Source organism: Sarcophilus harrisii, chromosome 2, assembly GCF_902635505.1.
Source record: "Sarcophilus harrisii chromosome 2, mSarHar1.11, whole genome shotgun sequence".
NCBI classification, from domain to species: domain Eukaryota; kingdom Metazoa; phylum Chordata; class Mammalia; order Dasyuromorphia; family Dasyuridae; genus Sarcophilus; species Sarcophilus harrisii.
In genome coordinates, this window is record NC_045427.1 from 106,406,833 (window position 1) to 106,424,872 (window position 18,040).

Consider the following 18,040-nt stretch of genomic DNA (forward strand, 5'->3'; position numbering starts at 1 on the left):
GCCATTCCTTGCCTCATTTCTTGCCTGGCCTTAATCACTGAGTGGGAATTGCCTCAATCAAACTGAGACTTTATAGAGGCCTTAGGTAAAAAAGGCCAATGTCTGTCATGCATCCAGAGCAATCTCCAGTTGATCTATATCTATATCTTGTCACTGAACCCAAATGACTCAGGAGGAGAAAGTGTGAACAGTAACTTTGGACCACCCTCGTAAATCCAGTGGACTTAGATGTCATGACATCATGTGATCTTGTGGTCCTCTTAGAGAACAAAGGGCAAAGCAGGAGGAGGAAGTAGAGGAAAAGGGGAGGAAGAGGAGGAATACAAAGAAAAGGAGTAGGAAAAGAAAGAGGAGGATAAGGAGGTGGAGGAGAATAATGATTTTTATTTTATTTCAATTGATGTTTTATTCTAATTATTCCCCATTATTCTATATTAGAATTTTATTCTATATTAGAATTTTATTGTAATTATTTTCCATAATTCTCTATTTATTAGACTTTTATTCCATTTATTACACTTATATTGGCACTTTAATCTATCTCTTCCAATCTCTTGAAATTTCATTCTAATTTATTCTAATTTTATCAAATTTTTTCATTGTTATCTATTATCTAATTATCTCAATTTATTCTGAATCTATTAGAATTTTATTCTAATTATTCCAATAAAGTTGAATTTATTTTCTCTAAATCAACTTCACAGATGCATTTAAATCTAATCCTGATATATTATGGTTATTAGCCTGATGGTTATTAGCAAGTCTTGCTAACCTAGCCCAGCCCCCCTCTATTAACCTTTTAGGAGAACTAATAGTAATTATAACTACATTCTCCCGATCTAATTTCTCACTCGTCCTATGAGGTCTCAACATAGTCATTACAGCCCTCTACTCATTCTACGTACTAATTACCTCCCAAGGAAGTAAATTTACCCATCATATGTACATACCACTCAGGGTCCCTAACCGTAGGTTTAGACACCCCTAAATTAGTTCCCAAGCCTATTTGGAGGCAGCTTGCAATAGGAGGTAGAGTTCTGACTGGATCAGCTGAGCAAGGTTCCATTGAAGGCTCTAAACAGTACAAGGAGCAATAGGACCTTGTTGGTTTCCTGGCCTCCCTGGGTCTCATCTTGCTGCTCTCTTAAACAAAGGCTGAGGTTCTGGGTCCCTTCTTGCCTCAAAGAGAGCTTTGTGGCTCTGTGATTTGGGGCTCACTGGGTGCATCTGCCTGTGTATGGAATCTCCTCAGTTCTCTCTGACCAGATTGTCTCTCTGGTTCCCAGCTGACAAGCCTGGTGTTCTCTTCCTGTTGAGTGGGTGGTGTTTGTTCCCAGGGGCAGGCCCTGGAAGAGGGAAGAGGGCTGGGGCACAGAGCAGAGGCTGACACTCTCCCTGGCTGGCCAATAAAACCAGCCCTGAGCCTCATTCTGCTAACTCTGATCACCAAGTATAAGGTAGTATTTCAGATTTAACATTTTCTATATTTTAATAATATTATTTGTTGCTTTATGTAACAGATTTACATAATTAAAGTTATTGCATATTGTTCTTTTAATTAAATTTTAGAAGCAGTATCTTTTACATCATAATGCTCCATCACCTTTTCTTGCCTTTCTTGCCTTTGCACTGGCTAATCACAATACATCTCTCACACTTACCTAGGGTTTTTTTTTCCTTTCCAGATTTTCCCTTCTATATGATTCACTTTTCACTTCTAGTTCTCAGTGCCTTTTCCTTTATATCAAACTGCATTCATTGTTTGATAGGCATTTTTTGCTTACATATACATAGAGACACACATTTTGTCACTTCTTGCTATTACACTATTAGGTTAAGGAAATGTTTTTGCTTTTTAATTAGTATTTCACATTGCCCACCATAGTGCCTGACCTATAGTAATTGCATAATAAATATTTGTTTTTCAGGTTGATTGAAGGCTTTTTTTTGTTTTGTTTTGTTTTATAACACTGGAATTGTTTCAGTAATTTTTACTCATTTAAAAAAAATGAGCTCTGCTCCTAGGGAGATATCCCAAGTTTTTTTTTTTTTTCAGGAGGACAAGGGCTTCTCACTGACTTTCTGCACTGGGGCTGGCAGTGCTGCTGGCTTTCCCACCATGCGGGATTGGCCTGCTCTAATCCTGCCTGTTATGCTAGAGTTTGGGGGCTCACAGTTTGCCTTCTATAGTTGGGTTGAGGTCTCACAGCTGGCCTATTGAACCACTGGCCCTCTGAACCAGGACAGAGTTGCCAGTGCTTCTGTACTTTGGTTAAGAGCTTCCTGCTAGATTCTGTGCACCACATTCCCCTCCCAGTTGAAACAGACCTTTCCTGAAGTCCTTCCAAGCTATCTTAAGCTGGAAAATTGTTTCACTCTGTATGTTTGTGGGTTCTGTCACTCCAGAATCCTTTCAGAGGTTTGATCTTGCATTGATTCTGAGGGAAAAGGAGGAGAGCTCAGGGAATATCCTTATTTCTCTATGCCAACTTGTTTCTTAGTTCACTCAAGGCTACCATTGGTGCAATTACAGATAACTTGAAATATCAAAGTAAGACCTTGAAATATATACCTATGTATATATGTATATAAAAACTTATAATTTAGGGGATGGTTTCAGAACATGTCTTTGATTATTTTTTACATTCTTTTCTAAACTTGTTGACCAACTTAATTTCTAAAAAGGACGGTTTTAAGCTTTCTAGAGAAACAAAAATATTGTTATCAGGCAGATACCTGAAAAGTTTTAATGGAAAAGGTAATGTATTATTTTAATTATAGAAAGACTATTAGGGTAAAAGTTTTAAAAAATTAAGATCATTTTGGGTTGCCCATTTTGTTACTTACTGGACCAAGCTCAAAATGTATTGTTGTTGTTGTTGTTGTTTTTAAAGAAGTATTTTTATTTATAAGCTTTAAAAAAAAACTAAAGCAGCTTTAAAAATTTTTTGTTTTTTAACTATATTTAATCTTGTTTCAGGATCCACATGCTGAGGAATTTGAAGACAAAGAATGGACATTTGTCATAGAAAATGTATGTTGGTCAAAAATATTCATATCTTAAAAGTATGATTTAATGTTAAGCAGTGTCATATTTGAATATAATTTCTGGCATTAAGCTATTTTTTGAAATTTGTCTTTGATCAATATTTAAGGCCCAGACGTGGTCTGTGTTGGTGAAAAACTCATGGAAATGAACTAGGTAGGATCTTTGTAACTCTTATAATTTTCCTAATAGATTAATGGCAAAATAGTAGAATTATTTAATAAAAAAATTACTTAGATTAAATATGTAGAAGAAAAGAATATTTGTGCTACTGAATTATGTTTTCAAATAGCTCTCTGTGAATTTTTCAGTCTTTCGTGTATTTTAAGATTTGAAGATAAAGAGCAGATATATCTATTCTTAAGTTATAGATCTTCATAGCCTTTGCACATTGTTATTTTTTCAGGTTGGTACATAAATTGAATTATTATTACGTTGATATTGAAATTATTGGATGAATGAAAGCACATGTTAAGACTTTACCAAGCATTAGCTAAGTGATTGGGATACAAAAACAAACGTGAAACATTGCCCCAAATAATATGATGACATTTAAGAATAGTGGTTGGATTTGTTATGTCATTATTAATGAGACCTCACAGATATTTATCCTCACAGGGGATGACAATAACAAGAGGGACCAAGAAGGGCCTCTTGAAGAAAGAATTTTGGTGGAGTGTTGAAGGAAAACAAAAAAGCTGAGGGGTAGAGTTGAGGAAAGGAAGCATTCTAAAAATGGGGAACATCCAGTGAAAAGGAATGGAACTGAGAAATGTTGCCTCATCCCCTAAGAAAGTGCTCAGTATGATATTGAGTCTATATATGAAGTCATGAAAAACATTTTCATATTAGCAGTGTTGCCAAAAAAAAAAAAAACCACATACAAACAAGAACAATAAAAAAGTTTTAAAAGTATACTTCCTCTGTCTTCAGAGTTCATCAGTTCTTCTCTGGAAGTGGTTAGCATTTTTTATAATGCCTCCTTTGAAATTGTGGTGTGTCACTGTCTTGATCAGAGTAGCTCAGTCTTTTACATTTGATCATTCTTATAATATACTGTATACAGTGTCTTCCTGGTTCTGCTCATTTCATTTCACATATTTTTTTTTAAGTTTTCCCAGGTTTTATACCACCCCTGTTTTTATTCCTTCAACTGAAGTATAATAGATTCTGCTCTAGTCCCTTATTTTAATATTTCATATTTTTCTGTTTCAATTATGTTTCTTTTAAACAACATATTATTGAATTCTGATTTCTAATCCATTCAGATATATGGATCCATTTCATGGATCTCATTTACATTCATAGTGATGACTATTAATTGTGCATTTCCCTCTATTCTGTTTTCTTCTGTTTATTTTTCTTTCTAGCTTCCCCCCCCCCATTCCCCCTCCTCTTAAGTATGTTTTGCTTCTTACCATCGCCTTGCTTTATCTATCCTCTCTTTTTTTATTGCTCCCCCTCTTCTATTATCCCCTTTCCCTCCTATACTACTTCCCTGTTGGATAAAATAGATTTCTATATCCAACTGTGTTGTCTGTGTATATATGTATATGTGTGTGTGTAAATGTGTGTATATACATGTATATATATTTGTGTGTATATATACATGTTTCATTTTTTTTTTATTATAGCTTTTTATTTACAAGATATATGCATGGGTAATTTTTCAGCATTGACAATTGCAAAACCTTTTGTTCCAACTTTTCCTCTCCTTCCCCCCACCCCTTCCCCCAGATGGCAGGTTGACCAATACATGTTAAATATGTTAAAGTATAAATTAAATACAATGTAAGTATACATGTCCATACAGTTATTTTGCTGTACAAAAAGAATCAGACTCTGAAATATTGTACAATTAGCCTGTGGAGGAAATCAAAAATGCAGGCGGACAAAAATAGAGGAATTGGGAATTCTATGTAGTGGTTCATAGTCATCTCCCAGAGTTCTTTTGCTGAATGTAGCTGGTTCAATTCATTACTGCTCTATTGGAACTGATTTGGTTCATCTCATTGTTGAAGATGGCCAGGTCCATCAGAATTGATCATCATATAGTATTGTTGTTGAAGTATATAAGGATCTCCTGGTCCTGCTCATTTCACTCAGCATCAGTTCATGTAAGTCTCTCCAGGCCTTTCTGAAATCATCCTGCTGGTCATTTCTTACCGAACAATAATATTCCATAATATTCATATACCACAATTTATTCAGCCCTTCTCCAATTGATGGGCATCCACTCAGTTTACAGTTTATGGCCACTACAAAGAGATCTACCACAAACAGTCTTGTATATACAGGTCCCTTTCCCTTCTTTAATATCTCTTTGGGATATAAGTCCAGTAGAAACACTGCTAGATCAAAGGGTATGCACAGTTTGATAACTTTTTGAGCATAGTTCCAAATTACTCTCCAGAATGACTGGATGTATTCACAATTCCACTAGCAATGTATTAATGTCCCTGTTTTCTCACATCCCCTCCAACATTCCGCGTTATCTTTTCCTGTCATCCTAGCCAATCTGACAGGTATGTAGTGGTATCTCAGAGTTGTTTATGTTAAAGTTGGGTTCTGTTCCTTGTGTATGGAGGGGAAGGTAGCATTGTTTCAAACTTAAGAATTTTTCTGCACTAATCTTTCCAGAAGTGGTTTTATAGGTTTGAAGGTTTTTCAATACTTTCAAAGTGGTATGATCTGAGGAGAGATATAGTCACTGCTCTCCTACTCTATCTCTGGTTCTTCTTACCCCAAAAGGGCCCTTGTTTATCTTGGAATTGCACTTGATATTGCTTCTCAGGGCCCTTGTTTCCTTGGGATCTCAAGTGATACTGCTTTTTACAGTTCTTGATCCTTTGAGACCAGAAGTGGTAATGTTGCTCAAGGTCCCAGATCCCTTTTGATTGAAAGTACTACTCTCTGCCCTTAAAATATGACCCAGAAATGATTATAGGCAGTGAAGTTGCCAGATAGCTTCTAGTTCTGTGTCCATTGCTAACACAAATGTCCCGTGTAAATTTACTTGTGATCAGTTTTAACGTCCCTTTTCCATCTTTGGCTTTAGAGTTCCTTCAGTTGCTGCTGCATAGGCTATAAGCCAGCATTTACCCCCATGTTACAGATCTATCTTTCTGTCCTCCTAAGCTGTCTTAGGCTGGAAAAATGTTTCATCCTAACTTTTGTTTACTCTAGTACTCCAGAATTTAATTTGAGGCATTATTTTAATTTTTTTCTTTTTGGAGAGGTATGTTGAAATACTTAGTACTTTTTGCTCCACCATTTTGACTTTGCCCCACAGAAGTCCTTATAAAAACTTTGATTTCAACATAGGACTTTATATTTGATCCTGGAAATATTAAGGAGTTTGGAAAGGTTGGTGATATGGTCAGGCTTATGTTTTAGGAAAATCATTTCATCAGCTAAGGAGGATGAACTGAAGTGGGGAGATATTTGAGGCAAGGAGACCAATTAGAAGATTACTACAGTAATCCAGGTGAGAGATGATAAAGGCCTGAATTAGGATAACGATTGTGAGATTGGAGAAAAGGGGACGCGTACAAGAAACATTGTGGAGATTGAAATGAAATGATTTAGTAGCAAAATAACCATGTGAGATGAGTGAGAGTAAGAAGTTGAGGAATACTTGACTTGTAAGTCTGCTTGTCAGGGAGGATAGTAGTTTATGAAAGTTAAGAAAGACAATGAGTTGTGGTTTGGATATGTTGAGTTTGAGATGCCCACATCCAGTTTGAAATGTCGCCACTAGTAGTCACTGATGCAGCACTGTAGCTCCAGAAAGGGTCCTAATATATAGGCCAGTGAATTATCTACATAAAGGTAGTAATTGAATCCTCTCTAAGGAGATCATCAAATGAGATAGTTTAGGAAGAGAAAAGAGGATCAGGAGAAAATCTGGATAAAGTTACAGGGATGTGAATTTCATATGGGAAGAATGGAAAGAAAACATATTTGATTTAGCTGTAGTATACAAGAAGTCACTATATATCTGTGTTTTCCAGCCAGCTAAGTAGCAAAGTAGATAGAGTGCTGGGCCTAGAGTCAGGAAAATTAATCTTCCTGAATTCAAAGTTGACTTCAGACACTTATGTTGTATGACCCTGAACCAGTCACATAAACTTGTTTATCTCCTGGAGAAGGAAATGGCAAACCACTCCAATATCTTTGCCAAATGGGGTCCTGAAGTATTGGACATGACTAAAATCAACAAGAACAAAGTCTTCCCTTTCTGTATAACAGGTACGAAGATTACAAAGAAAGGCAAATATTCATTATAATAAAGCTGGCATGGTAGATTGAGGCCAGACTTTGAAGGGCTGTGAATGCCAGGCAGAAGAATTTGTATTTGATTCTTCAGGCAGTAGGGAGCTTACTAAAGTTTATTGAGCAAGTGAGAATAGTGGTCAGATCTGTGCTTAGAAAAATTGCTTGGGTAGCTTTGTGTGGAAAGTGGCTAGAAAGGGGAGAAATTTGAGGCAGAGAGATCAGTTGAGTGGCTATTACTCCCAGTATCCAAATGAGAGGTGAAAAGGGTCTGAACTGGCATCATGGTGCCTGTCTAGATAACCTGAAAAGGACAGGATTGCAATGTAAACACAGCTTTTCTGACTCCAAATTGTGTTCTTCCTACTATAATAAGCTACTTCCCAGGTATATTCTAAGTAGTCTCTGAGAGTCTTTCTAACTGAAATTTTGTGATAAATCTTTGAACTCTGAGGGACAGGTTCCCATTTTACAAATAAGGATACAGGAAGACTGAAGAAGAGCAGGGATTATTATTCTTTTAAATATGTTAATTACTGAACAGAGAGAGGTGGAGTCATTTGGTAAGTCATTATCAGAACTGGCATCCATTTTTCTCATTCAGTGCTTTTCCCTATACTATATACCATGTTGTTTCAGAGCTGTGGCCACCTCATGGCCAACAACCACAACTAGGGCATGACACCCATGACTTCCTCCTAAGGTGCTGAAATTTAGAGGACATGGACAGCTTTGCAGTCCTTCAGGATCATAGAAACAACCAAACTTAACATTTACCTAATAGGAAAATTGAATTTAAAAAGGAGCTACCAGATGATAATCATAGCATCTCCTCTCATCATAAGTTCTTCCTCAGTCTTGTCTTTCTTCTCTCTTTCTTTACTTCTCCAGCACATTTCAAGTTATAGTTATTGTTTTTAAAATATTTTCCCCATCTATACTGTTTGCCCTTTGTCCAGGATGTACAAATTGCTAGTACTAATTCTGTACAGGCATCGGAGTGATAGAGAAGAAGGGAATGGGGAAAGAATTAGTATTAATTAAATACCTAATATGTGCCAGACATAGTGTTAAGCACTTTACAGCTATCTTATTTTATCCTTATAACAATGCTGGGAAATTAGGTACTATTATTCTCTCTATCCACAATTGAGGAAACTGGGATAGAAGTACAGTGACTTTTACAGCATCACACAACTAATAAGTGTCTGAGACCAAATTTGAATTCAAGTCTTCTTAACTCTAGGCTTATTGAATTATCTACTAAACTACTTAACTGTATATGAATTTTGCTCATTTAACTGACATTTTTTAAAATATTTTTTATCTATTCTTATAGCTGCAAAAATCTATTATGAATTTTCCAGGTCCCTATATTTTCTTTCTTTTTTTTTCTTTTTAATATGGGATAAAACAAGCATTTTCATAACATTGTATAATAATAAGAGATTGCACATGTAACTGCAAGTTTATTATGCAGAACTTATTATTCCTTTTAAATATATAATAAAGTTATTATGTAAATTTCTTATGGACCCTGGATTAGAGATAACTACTATTAGATACAAACTTCTTTTATATGGTAGATATATGTAAAATCATTCTACTCATACTTCCATTTATCAGTTCTTTCTCTGGATGCTAATAGTGTTTCATCATATATTCTTTGTAGCTAATTTGGGTATTTTTAATAGTCAAAATTACTTATTTGCTCATCGTTGTTTTTTAAACAATATTGCTGCTACCCTATGTAGTGTTTTCTTGGTTCTGCAATTTTCTTAAAGAAAATTGAAGCACATATAATAACTTTAGGGCAGTTCAGTTTTTAAAAGAGATTATTAAATGTTTTACATGTATAAAATATATCAGGCCATGTAATGATATATAATTTATATGTATGTGTACGTATACACACATAATGTATAGGGAGCAGTCAAGTAGGACAATGTAGAGTCATACCCTAGAGTTAGAAAGACTTGTGACCTCAGATATTTCTTAGCTTTAGTGATTCTAAGTCACTTGTTTTGCCCATCTTAATTTCCTCAACTGGAAAATAATAGTGACTGTTTCACATAATTCTCATGAGGATCAAATGATATTTTTCAGGGTGCTTGGCCCATTAATTGACACCTAAGAGGTGTTATATAAGTGCTTTTTCTTATTATTATGAGAAAAGATCTCCATCTGATTGTGGAGTGAGCAAATGAAGCTCAGTATGTAGTCCTGCCTGTCATACTAACTTGTGTGACCTTGGAAAAGTCATTTTACTTTATTAGTCCTAAGTTTCTTATCTCTAAAATGAGGATGATTGTCCTATGTGTTCAAAAGCTTTCATGTTACTTAATATTACAGTTTTGTGGTCCTGTCAAAAGGCTTGAAAGGCTAACCTTGAAAAGTTCTATCAACCTTTTCCAAGGTTAACAGCTCCACTCAGTGGTGAATCATGAAATTTATTCTTATGTATAAAACTATTGTGTATGAGGCATGCTTAATAGTTTTGAGTTATTGCAGTGAAGAACTGATTTCAATATACATTTACTGAAGATGGTCTAAAGCTAATTCAAGCTTTCTGGCCTGGCCTTTATTTGAATTTGAATTGCTGAGGCATTTGTGTTTTACCTTTTTTAAAGTTGTTTTCTTAGAATGGAACCTTATTTATAGTATATTTTCCCCTCTCTCCATATATATATATATTATTATTATTATTTGTGGTAGGCCACTAAAAAAAAAACCTCTGAAATTTAATGTTATTGTGTTTCATTGTAATATTGTTTGGGACAGGGGTGAGGGGAGAGATGGGTGGAATGCTCTAGAATTTTATTCTAGTCTAGTTTTCTTAGCACACATGTTCTTTTATACTAGATGATTTTTCAACAGTAATGTCAATTACTAGTATGAAATCTTATTAATTAAAATATATTCCGAATAGGTAAATTACTTGTTATTTTGTAGAAGAGACAATAATGAGAAGAAATAAGTACCACATATTTGAATTGCCAGTTTTGTGACAAAACCTTTCAATTAAGTCTTTTCTTAAATCAGCCTGTTTTAGCAGATTAGTCATGGAAGCCTTTACTCTTAGTGTAGTTCACATCTAGTCTGAAATGGATGGGTTACTTTATTAAGTTTTATTGCTTGGTTATTGTTGAGCATTAATATATGTACAATAATTTAAGTAGAGTACAATTTTTAAGATTTGATAAAATTAAATATATGTTATACAAAACTTATTGCAATGAAAAGTAATGATATCTTCATTTGATTGGTTATTTTTAATTTGTGATCAGAGAATATTTTTCCTAATGTTTATAATAAGTTTTCTTCTTGAGATTGTTTTTTCCCCCAAAGGAAATGTAAGAATATTTCCTACCCCAGATCCCAAATATCAGAGTTTCTAGCTTCAAAAAAAGGAAAGCTTAATGTAGAAATCTGTTTTCTCATCCTAGAAATCTTTTTTTTTTTTTACCTCAAAGGAATCACTTGGGGAAATGCTAATCACAATATAATTGCTATTAAGAAGAGACTTTAAAACATTTTGAGTTCATTACAATTTTCAATTCATATTCTCCTATGTAAATAAATTAATATTTACTTCTTTAATGAAACATATAATTCATTATCTTTTTTTTTCCAGTATTATTCAAATCTACCTTTTCTGGATTTAACTCTGTGTGTGTGTGTGTGTGTGTGTGTGTGTGTGTGTGTGTATTGCATGTGCTTGTGTATGTTTGTACTACATTTTTAAAAATATAAAATAATTTAAGATTGTCTTTCTTTGTTAATATCTATTGTTCTTCTAAAGTAATAAACGTTAACAAATAATTTTTATTCTTATAAGTAGAATTAAGTAGATGAGGTGAAATACTTCCCAGATATGTTTAACTGCTCTATGCTTTATGTCCTTTTATTTTAATTATTATATTCTTCTATTTCTGCAATATAAGAAAAGCAATATCTTTGTTTCTGTTTCTGGATTTAAATATTTTGATTATATACCTGTTTTTTGTCTCTGTCTCTCCTTCATTCTGTGATACTAAAATACTACAATCCAAGGCATAAATTCTTTTAATCTCATTTTGGTCCACACTCCTTTATGCTTGCTTACCCATGCCATTGTAGGAACTCTTCTATATTATTAGCAGACTACCCTTAATTCTTTTATGCTGTTTGTAATTAAATCAATCTTGGCTTTTCCCTTAGGATAGCACATACCTTAAAATCCTCTCCAATTTTGGCCACTGCTTTGTTCACACCTCTCAATTCAACTCAAGATTTATTATATTTCTTACCTATCACAGCCATTTCCATAACCTTTTTATCGGTCATGGTTTCTTAATTTCTGATCCACCTTTTGATGGATTTATTGTCATCTATGATGACATCTATTGAGATATTGAGCTTTCTCTTGAACTATATTTGGCTCATTCTGATCTGACCCATGAAACACAGTAATCATAAAATCCCTGAGTGTTCTTTGTTACCTAATTGCTTTTCTTAAACTCTATTTTCAACCTGTTTTCATGCTACTCCTTTTCATAATCCCATGCTTAAGCCAAATCAGACCATTTTACTCTTTTTCACTGTCCTGTCTTCTGCCCTTATCCATTTACAAATATCACTCTAACACTTGGCACAATTGCCCCTCTCATCTCTGCTTGGTGACATTTTTCTTATTTTAGCTGTTATCATCTGAAGAATTCCCTGATCCTCCCAATTACAAATTTGAATCTCTTATTTTAATTTGACCTCCCTTATGTATTTTGTCTTATACAATTTATATATGTTTCAATCCCTTTCTCTAATTTCAAACTCTTTGAATAGCATTTTTCTTCTTTGACTTGCCATTAGTTTTCAGTAAATAGCAGTGTTTTAAATATTATATATGTGTGTATATTTATGTATACAAAAATATATTTATACACATATATGTTTGTGTTAAACTAATGAGTCACATATTTTTTTTTTAGACAGCCTTTTGACTTGAATCTTAGGTTGAATTGAATTATATATTTTATCTGAAAGACTGGAAGAAAGAACTGGAACAAAATAATATGATAATAGATAAAGCATTTAAACTTGAACCGAATTATGGAAAAGATTTAAATTTGTTCTATATTCTAATTATGTAGTCCTAAAGATAGATATCAGAATTCTGGAAATTAAATGCAGTAATATAATCTGATTATTACATTCTAGTTTTAAAAGTCCAAAGAATGTTATAAACTGAAACATTTATATGGGATGGATTTTGATGAGATGGAAATTGTATAGTTATTACTGATTCATAGTAACAAAGTACAATTTGTCTTCTAAATTGCTAGTACCATTTTTATTTAGTTTATTATTATTATTATTATTATTTTTACTTTCTGCTAGTTACTTGCAAGTATCTTTTAAGATAAAAATGAAAGAGAAGATCAACCACGGTTGTTTTCAATGATTGTTATTCTTTGTTAGCTAGGGGGAAGAAACCAATGAGCAAGATTGTCAGTTCAGGAAGTAAAACTCTAATAGTATGTTAAATGTGTATAAAACCAGCAGTATATTTGGACAATTTTTTTTTAGCATATGTTTATTCATAGGAAATCAGCAGTGAAATATTATTACCAGTGCACAACAGGCTCTGAGACTGCATGAGGTCTTTTCTTTTTCCTACATCAAATATCAAAACAGAGCCTTAGTAATTGTTTTACAGTAGGGTTCTAATGATACGCCAAACACAAGAATTTGGCTTTTAATAGAAAAGTATTTGTTTTAAGATTGTTCAATTTGCTACTTTTTATTTGACTTTCTCATGTATATTCTTGTCTGTATGTAAATAAATCTTCTAAATCTAGTAGTGAAATAAATTTTTGACATTGAATTTGTACTGCTGCCCTTAATCCTTGTCCTCGATTCCCACCCCCCCCTCAAAATAATCCTTGGAATATCAATAAATTGCTCACTTCCCCTCAGATAATTCTTTGATTAAAAACAAGTATGAAGAATGATTTTTTAAAAAATTGCAATAACCTTAGTGAAAAATAGCCTAAAGTCAATATATTCATCATTGTATAAAATTATGTAATTGGATGTAGGTGCATTTAGTAGAGCAGGGCATAACTCATTTCCATGAAAGGCACTTTATTTTAAAAAAGAATTAAACTTGTTTGTTGACCATTTCAAAAATGGTATAAAACTGATTGAAGAGATTTGGTTTACAAGTGCACTTAAGTCAGATATTTTGTTAAAAATGTCATCAGTTGAAACTGTTGAGGTTAGGAAGGGGGGACCCTAAAGGTTCCAGACTGGTCTCACAAAGTTTCTCAAAAAAAATTTGCAGGCTTGAACCCCTTGTCAAGGCGCAGAGTTTTATTGAAAATAATTGTATACGATTACAAAGCAGACTGAATTCTAAGGGAACCGCAGTAAAGAAACAGAAGCAAAGTAGGTATTTTTATACAGCTTTCAAGCATAGATATGCTAATTCTATGGCTCCAAAAGAAGTAGTTCTGGGTTGATCAGATCATTACTGACAGTATTACCAGTCAGCAATGAATTGGAGTGGTCTTATTCACTATTGTCTCAGCAATTTGATCTATGGGAGTTTCTTGAAGCCAGAAACTATCTGGCTAAGAAGTAATTAGAATCAGATAGATTGGGTGTGTGAGTTTTCTGAGCCAGATTCTGAAGACAGAAGACCCAGGACATTGACCCATTAGAACAGAAGCCTCCTGAAGCTAAGGGACCACAAAATCACATTATGTCAAAACTTTCAACATTTCAACATCCTTAATCTTAAAACTAATCTAGAAAAAATGTCATTATTCTTCTATTATATTTATGGGGCTTTTAATAATTTAGCTTTCATATAGTTAAATTAGTTTAACTTTTTTTTTTCTTTCTGTTTATAATGATACATTTTTCTGCAAGCTCCTCTTTTGTGTATGGTCCTACTGTTTCTTAATTTCTCTCTACCCTTCCTCACAATTTTTTTCCAATTACCATGACAGGACATTTCGTTGTTTTTTTCTTGTATGGTCAATCAGGCATAATATGAATGCAATTAGAAATTTTTTGTATTTGGGGCAAGAGGGAGGAAAGAAATTCTCAGTCTTTCCTTAAGTAGTGGTGGAGGGATACTAGTATGAAGTGGCAGGGAAGAAACATATCCATATCAATCATTTAGTAGCTTTCAAAGCAATTTGGTACAATTCTTGGTAGGAGAACAATTGACCAGGATCTTCTGCTGAGCCTCAATGTAAAGAGAATGGAGATTTTACTGACAAATCATAGTCCTGGGCCAACAAATGGTTGTTTGAATGATCACACACTCTTCATATACGGGGAAGAGGGAGAAGATGTTGGAAGAGAAAATACTCTACTGGACCTTTTCTTCCTCACAGTTTTTGGGAAAGCTAGCTGGAGTGGGAGGAATGGAGCTTATGGTAACTCTCCTTCATTCTCATCTTCTGTGCCCTTCCACCATCATTTGTCCATTGTGAGTCCTTTGATTTTTTTCCCACTTTATGTGTGTGTGTGTCTGTGTGTGTGTATACACACACCTATATACATATATATGTATATATGTTACTGGATTCTGCTTTTGCTCATAGAGCACAATGCCTTCTTTGAAATGTGCATGCATTTTTTTTTGTGCCAACTACTCCCATGTCTCACAATTGATGTTAAAGTTCTTCAGAGAGCTCTTGAGAGGGTACTTTTATGGCTTCTTCTGATCTCTGTGAGTGCTTGCTTTATATGAGTCCTCCATAAAATAATCTTTAAGATAAACATATATTTGGCATTTGGGCTTAGTTACCAGTCTATATTGTGCTCTCTAAAATAGAGCTTGGCAGTTTATCTCAAGAGAGGCTCTCAGTGTCTGCTACCTTATTTTACCAGATGATCTTCATAATTTTTCTAATATAATTCAAATGGAAGCAGTTCAGTTTTCTTGTATGGTAATAGTAAACTGTCCAGGTTTCACAAACATACAACAATGAAGTCAGCACAATGGCTCTGTAGACTTTTAATTTGGTAGGCTTTCTTTAAGACCCTCCCAAACACTGAGCTAGCTCCATCAACGTGTATGTCTCAATCATCTATGTGTACATCCCTGGAAACTGTCCTGCCATATTAAGTGAACTTATCCACAGCATTCAGAATTTTTGTTTGTTGTAACCATGTGTGGCTGGTGTGGATTACTAGTTAGTGGAGAACCTCTGTTGGTGTTGATTGTTTGGCAATAGAGAATCAATCTATTCTATCTCTACTTAAGTTATTTGTAAACAAAAAATTGCATACCAACTCTTCCTCCACTTTAGTTTTGGCTTGTAGCCTTTAAAGATTAAATAGTTAGATTAGTGCAATAGCTGATCTTGATGCCATTTTTGTCCTCATTGAAGGCTTTTGACAACAGTGATAACATTATGCTAAAAAAGCATGGAAGTAAGCACAAAGTCCTGCTTCACTCCATTTGTGACTAAGAAAGTGTGAGAACATCTTCTTTTATCCTGAACCTGTACAAGCATGCCATCATAAAACTAGCCGGTAATACTAATGAAATTCTCTAGGCAACCAAATTTTGCCATGATCTTCCATAAGCTCTCTCATTATTGACAGTATCAAAGTATCAAAGGTCTTGGTTAGGTTGATGAATGTTTTATACAAACCTGTTCAGCTCTTGGTATTTCTACTGGAGTTGTCAGACAGCAAATACTTTGTCAACTTTTCCTCAGCCTTTTCTTAGCCATAGGCTTTTGGGTAGATAGTCATCTTCTAGGTGAAGGATAGTCTTCAGGGCATCAGCGAAATGTTTTGGGGTATTGCTATCACTGTAAAACTAAAATCTCATTTGCCTTCTTCCTGAGCCAGGAATCTTGCATCTCTATAATAAGCTTTGTTATGCTTTACTTTTGATAGGATTAAATGCTGCCTTCTTCAGAGAAGAATCTTCTTGGAGACAAATTCTCCTGTTAATAAACCCTTGCTTCTGAATTTACCGATCTTTTTCATGAGAACCAGTCCTGATGTTTGCAAGTATTCTGGCTCAGAAGAACAAATATGATATTGTATACCAAGTCTCTCTAAGCTCCTACTCCTTTTCTGCTCCATTATTGCTGTGTCCTGATTCAGCTTTCTCTCCAGGTCAGCAATAAATTGAGTACACATGGAGAAGTGCCCTAATCTGTTTTAGTGATGTCATGATTGGATTTAAATGAGGCAGAGTTGTACAGAGTCCTCAACCTCACTCTCTGTCTTCCTGAAGTCATTTAAGTCCAATGGCAAGACAAGAATCAAGAGGACTGGTGATGACCCAGAATGCTGTGGATGACCTTGTCATCTTCAATGTCTGACCATACTCCACAGCACCTGCTTCTGCCACCTTCATGGCTTGTGGAACAAATTATTCTCATCTGCTCATTCCATCAGGGGAAGTCTTCACATCATTGCAATAGATACTTCTAACTCAAAAATTAGCTTGAGACCCCTTAGTTATTCTAAATCTTGTTTAGCCTGTCTTCCAAAATGGTTTTATTGGGGCATGACTGCAGTTCATGTTACAGCTTCTTGGAGATAGGTAAAAGTTGGGTGACAGGTCAATCGCAAAGGTGAGTGAATAGCTCTGAAAAGGGTCCAACAAACCCTCACACAATAAGTGCTAGTCTTCCCCCAAATACCCCATTTATTCTGATACTCTCTAAGTTTGACTATCACTAGCATAAAATTCCTTTACCCTCCCACATTGATTACAGTTGGATCTTTTATTTGGTGTATGTGGATTTAGTTTCTCCTTTTTTTAATTTGTTCTACACCAAATAAATCAATATTCCTAAAAAAAAAAAAAAAAAAAAAAAAAAAACAACCCAATTTCCTCTTAATAACCTCATAGCTCAAGTATCACTTTCTTCAAGAGGCCTTTCCTATTTCTCCTAGTTGTTATTGCTCTTCCACTCAAAACACTGTGCATTTGTATTCTATAAATCCTGTTTGTCTGTGAATATGTTATATTCCTCCAACCAACAGAATTTGAGCTCCTTGATGGCAAAGGATTCTTTTTGAATCTTCAATGCCTAACATGTTGCCTAATACAGGGGTCCTCAAACTTTTTAAATAGGGGGCCAGTTCACTGTCCCTCAGACTGTTGGAGGGCCAGACTATAGTAAAAACAAAAATTTTGTTTTGTGGACCTTTAAATAAATTTCATAGCCCTGGGTGAGGGGGATAATCGTCCTCAGCTGCCACATTTGGCCCAGGGTCATAGTTTGAGGACCTCTGGCCTAATAGATAATAGTGAATTAAGAGTCTATAATTCTACTTCAGCTTTTGCTAAAGGAAAAAGGGTGTAAGCATTTATAATCAATTTCTATCTGTTAAGACTAATAGGAAAAAAAAAACAATTAGAGATTAAACTCAAAAGTATAACGACCCTATTTAGATATAGGGGGATAAAAAAGAGAAGATTGAAGAGAAACATGGGGAGACTTATGAACTGATTTCATAGTGAAGGAAACAATATTAGTAAAATATACTAATATTGGATACTGTACATACATATAATTGTATATATGTAGTATGTATATAATTATATATATACATATATACATATAATTATACAATATACAATAATATACAGTATGACTAAAATAATGCTAAAGAACAGATTTTGTTCTTTTCAGTTTCAGTCCCTGAAACTGAACACTCTGTAATTATAATGAACAAAAAACTTGACTGTAT

The 18,040-nt window shown here is 34.3% G+C and overlaps 1 protein-coding gene across 14 annotated transcripts in view; it reads left to right on the top strand.

The window, feature by feature from the left end:
- The window catches only part of EHBP1 (EH domain binding protein 1), a 444,659-nt gene that overhangs the window by 139,718 nt on the left and 286,901 nt on the right, over nt 1-18,040 (top strand). For all 14 annotated transcript variants that reach the window (XM_031950538.1, XM_031950539.1, XM_031950541.1 and 11 more), the window contains one exon: nt 2,981-3,034. In XM_031950538.1, the coding sequence (XP_031806398.1) occupies nt 2,981-3,034 (54 nt within the window). The remainder of the gene's footprint in view (nt 1-2,980; nt 3,035-18,040) is intronic.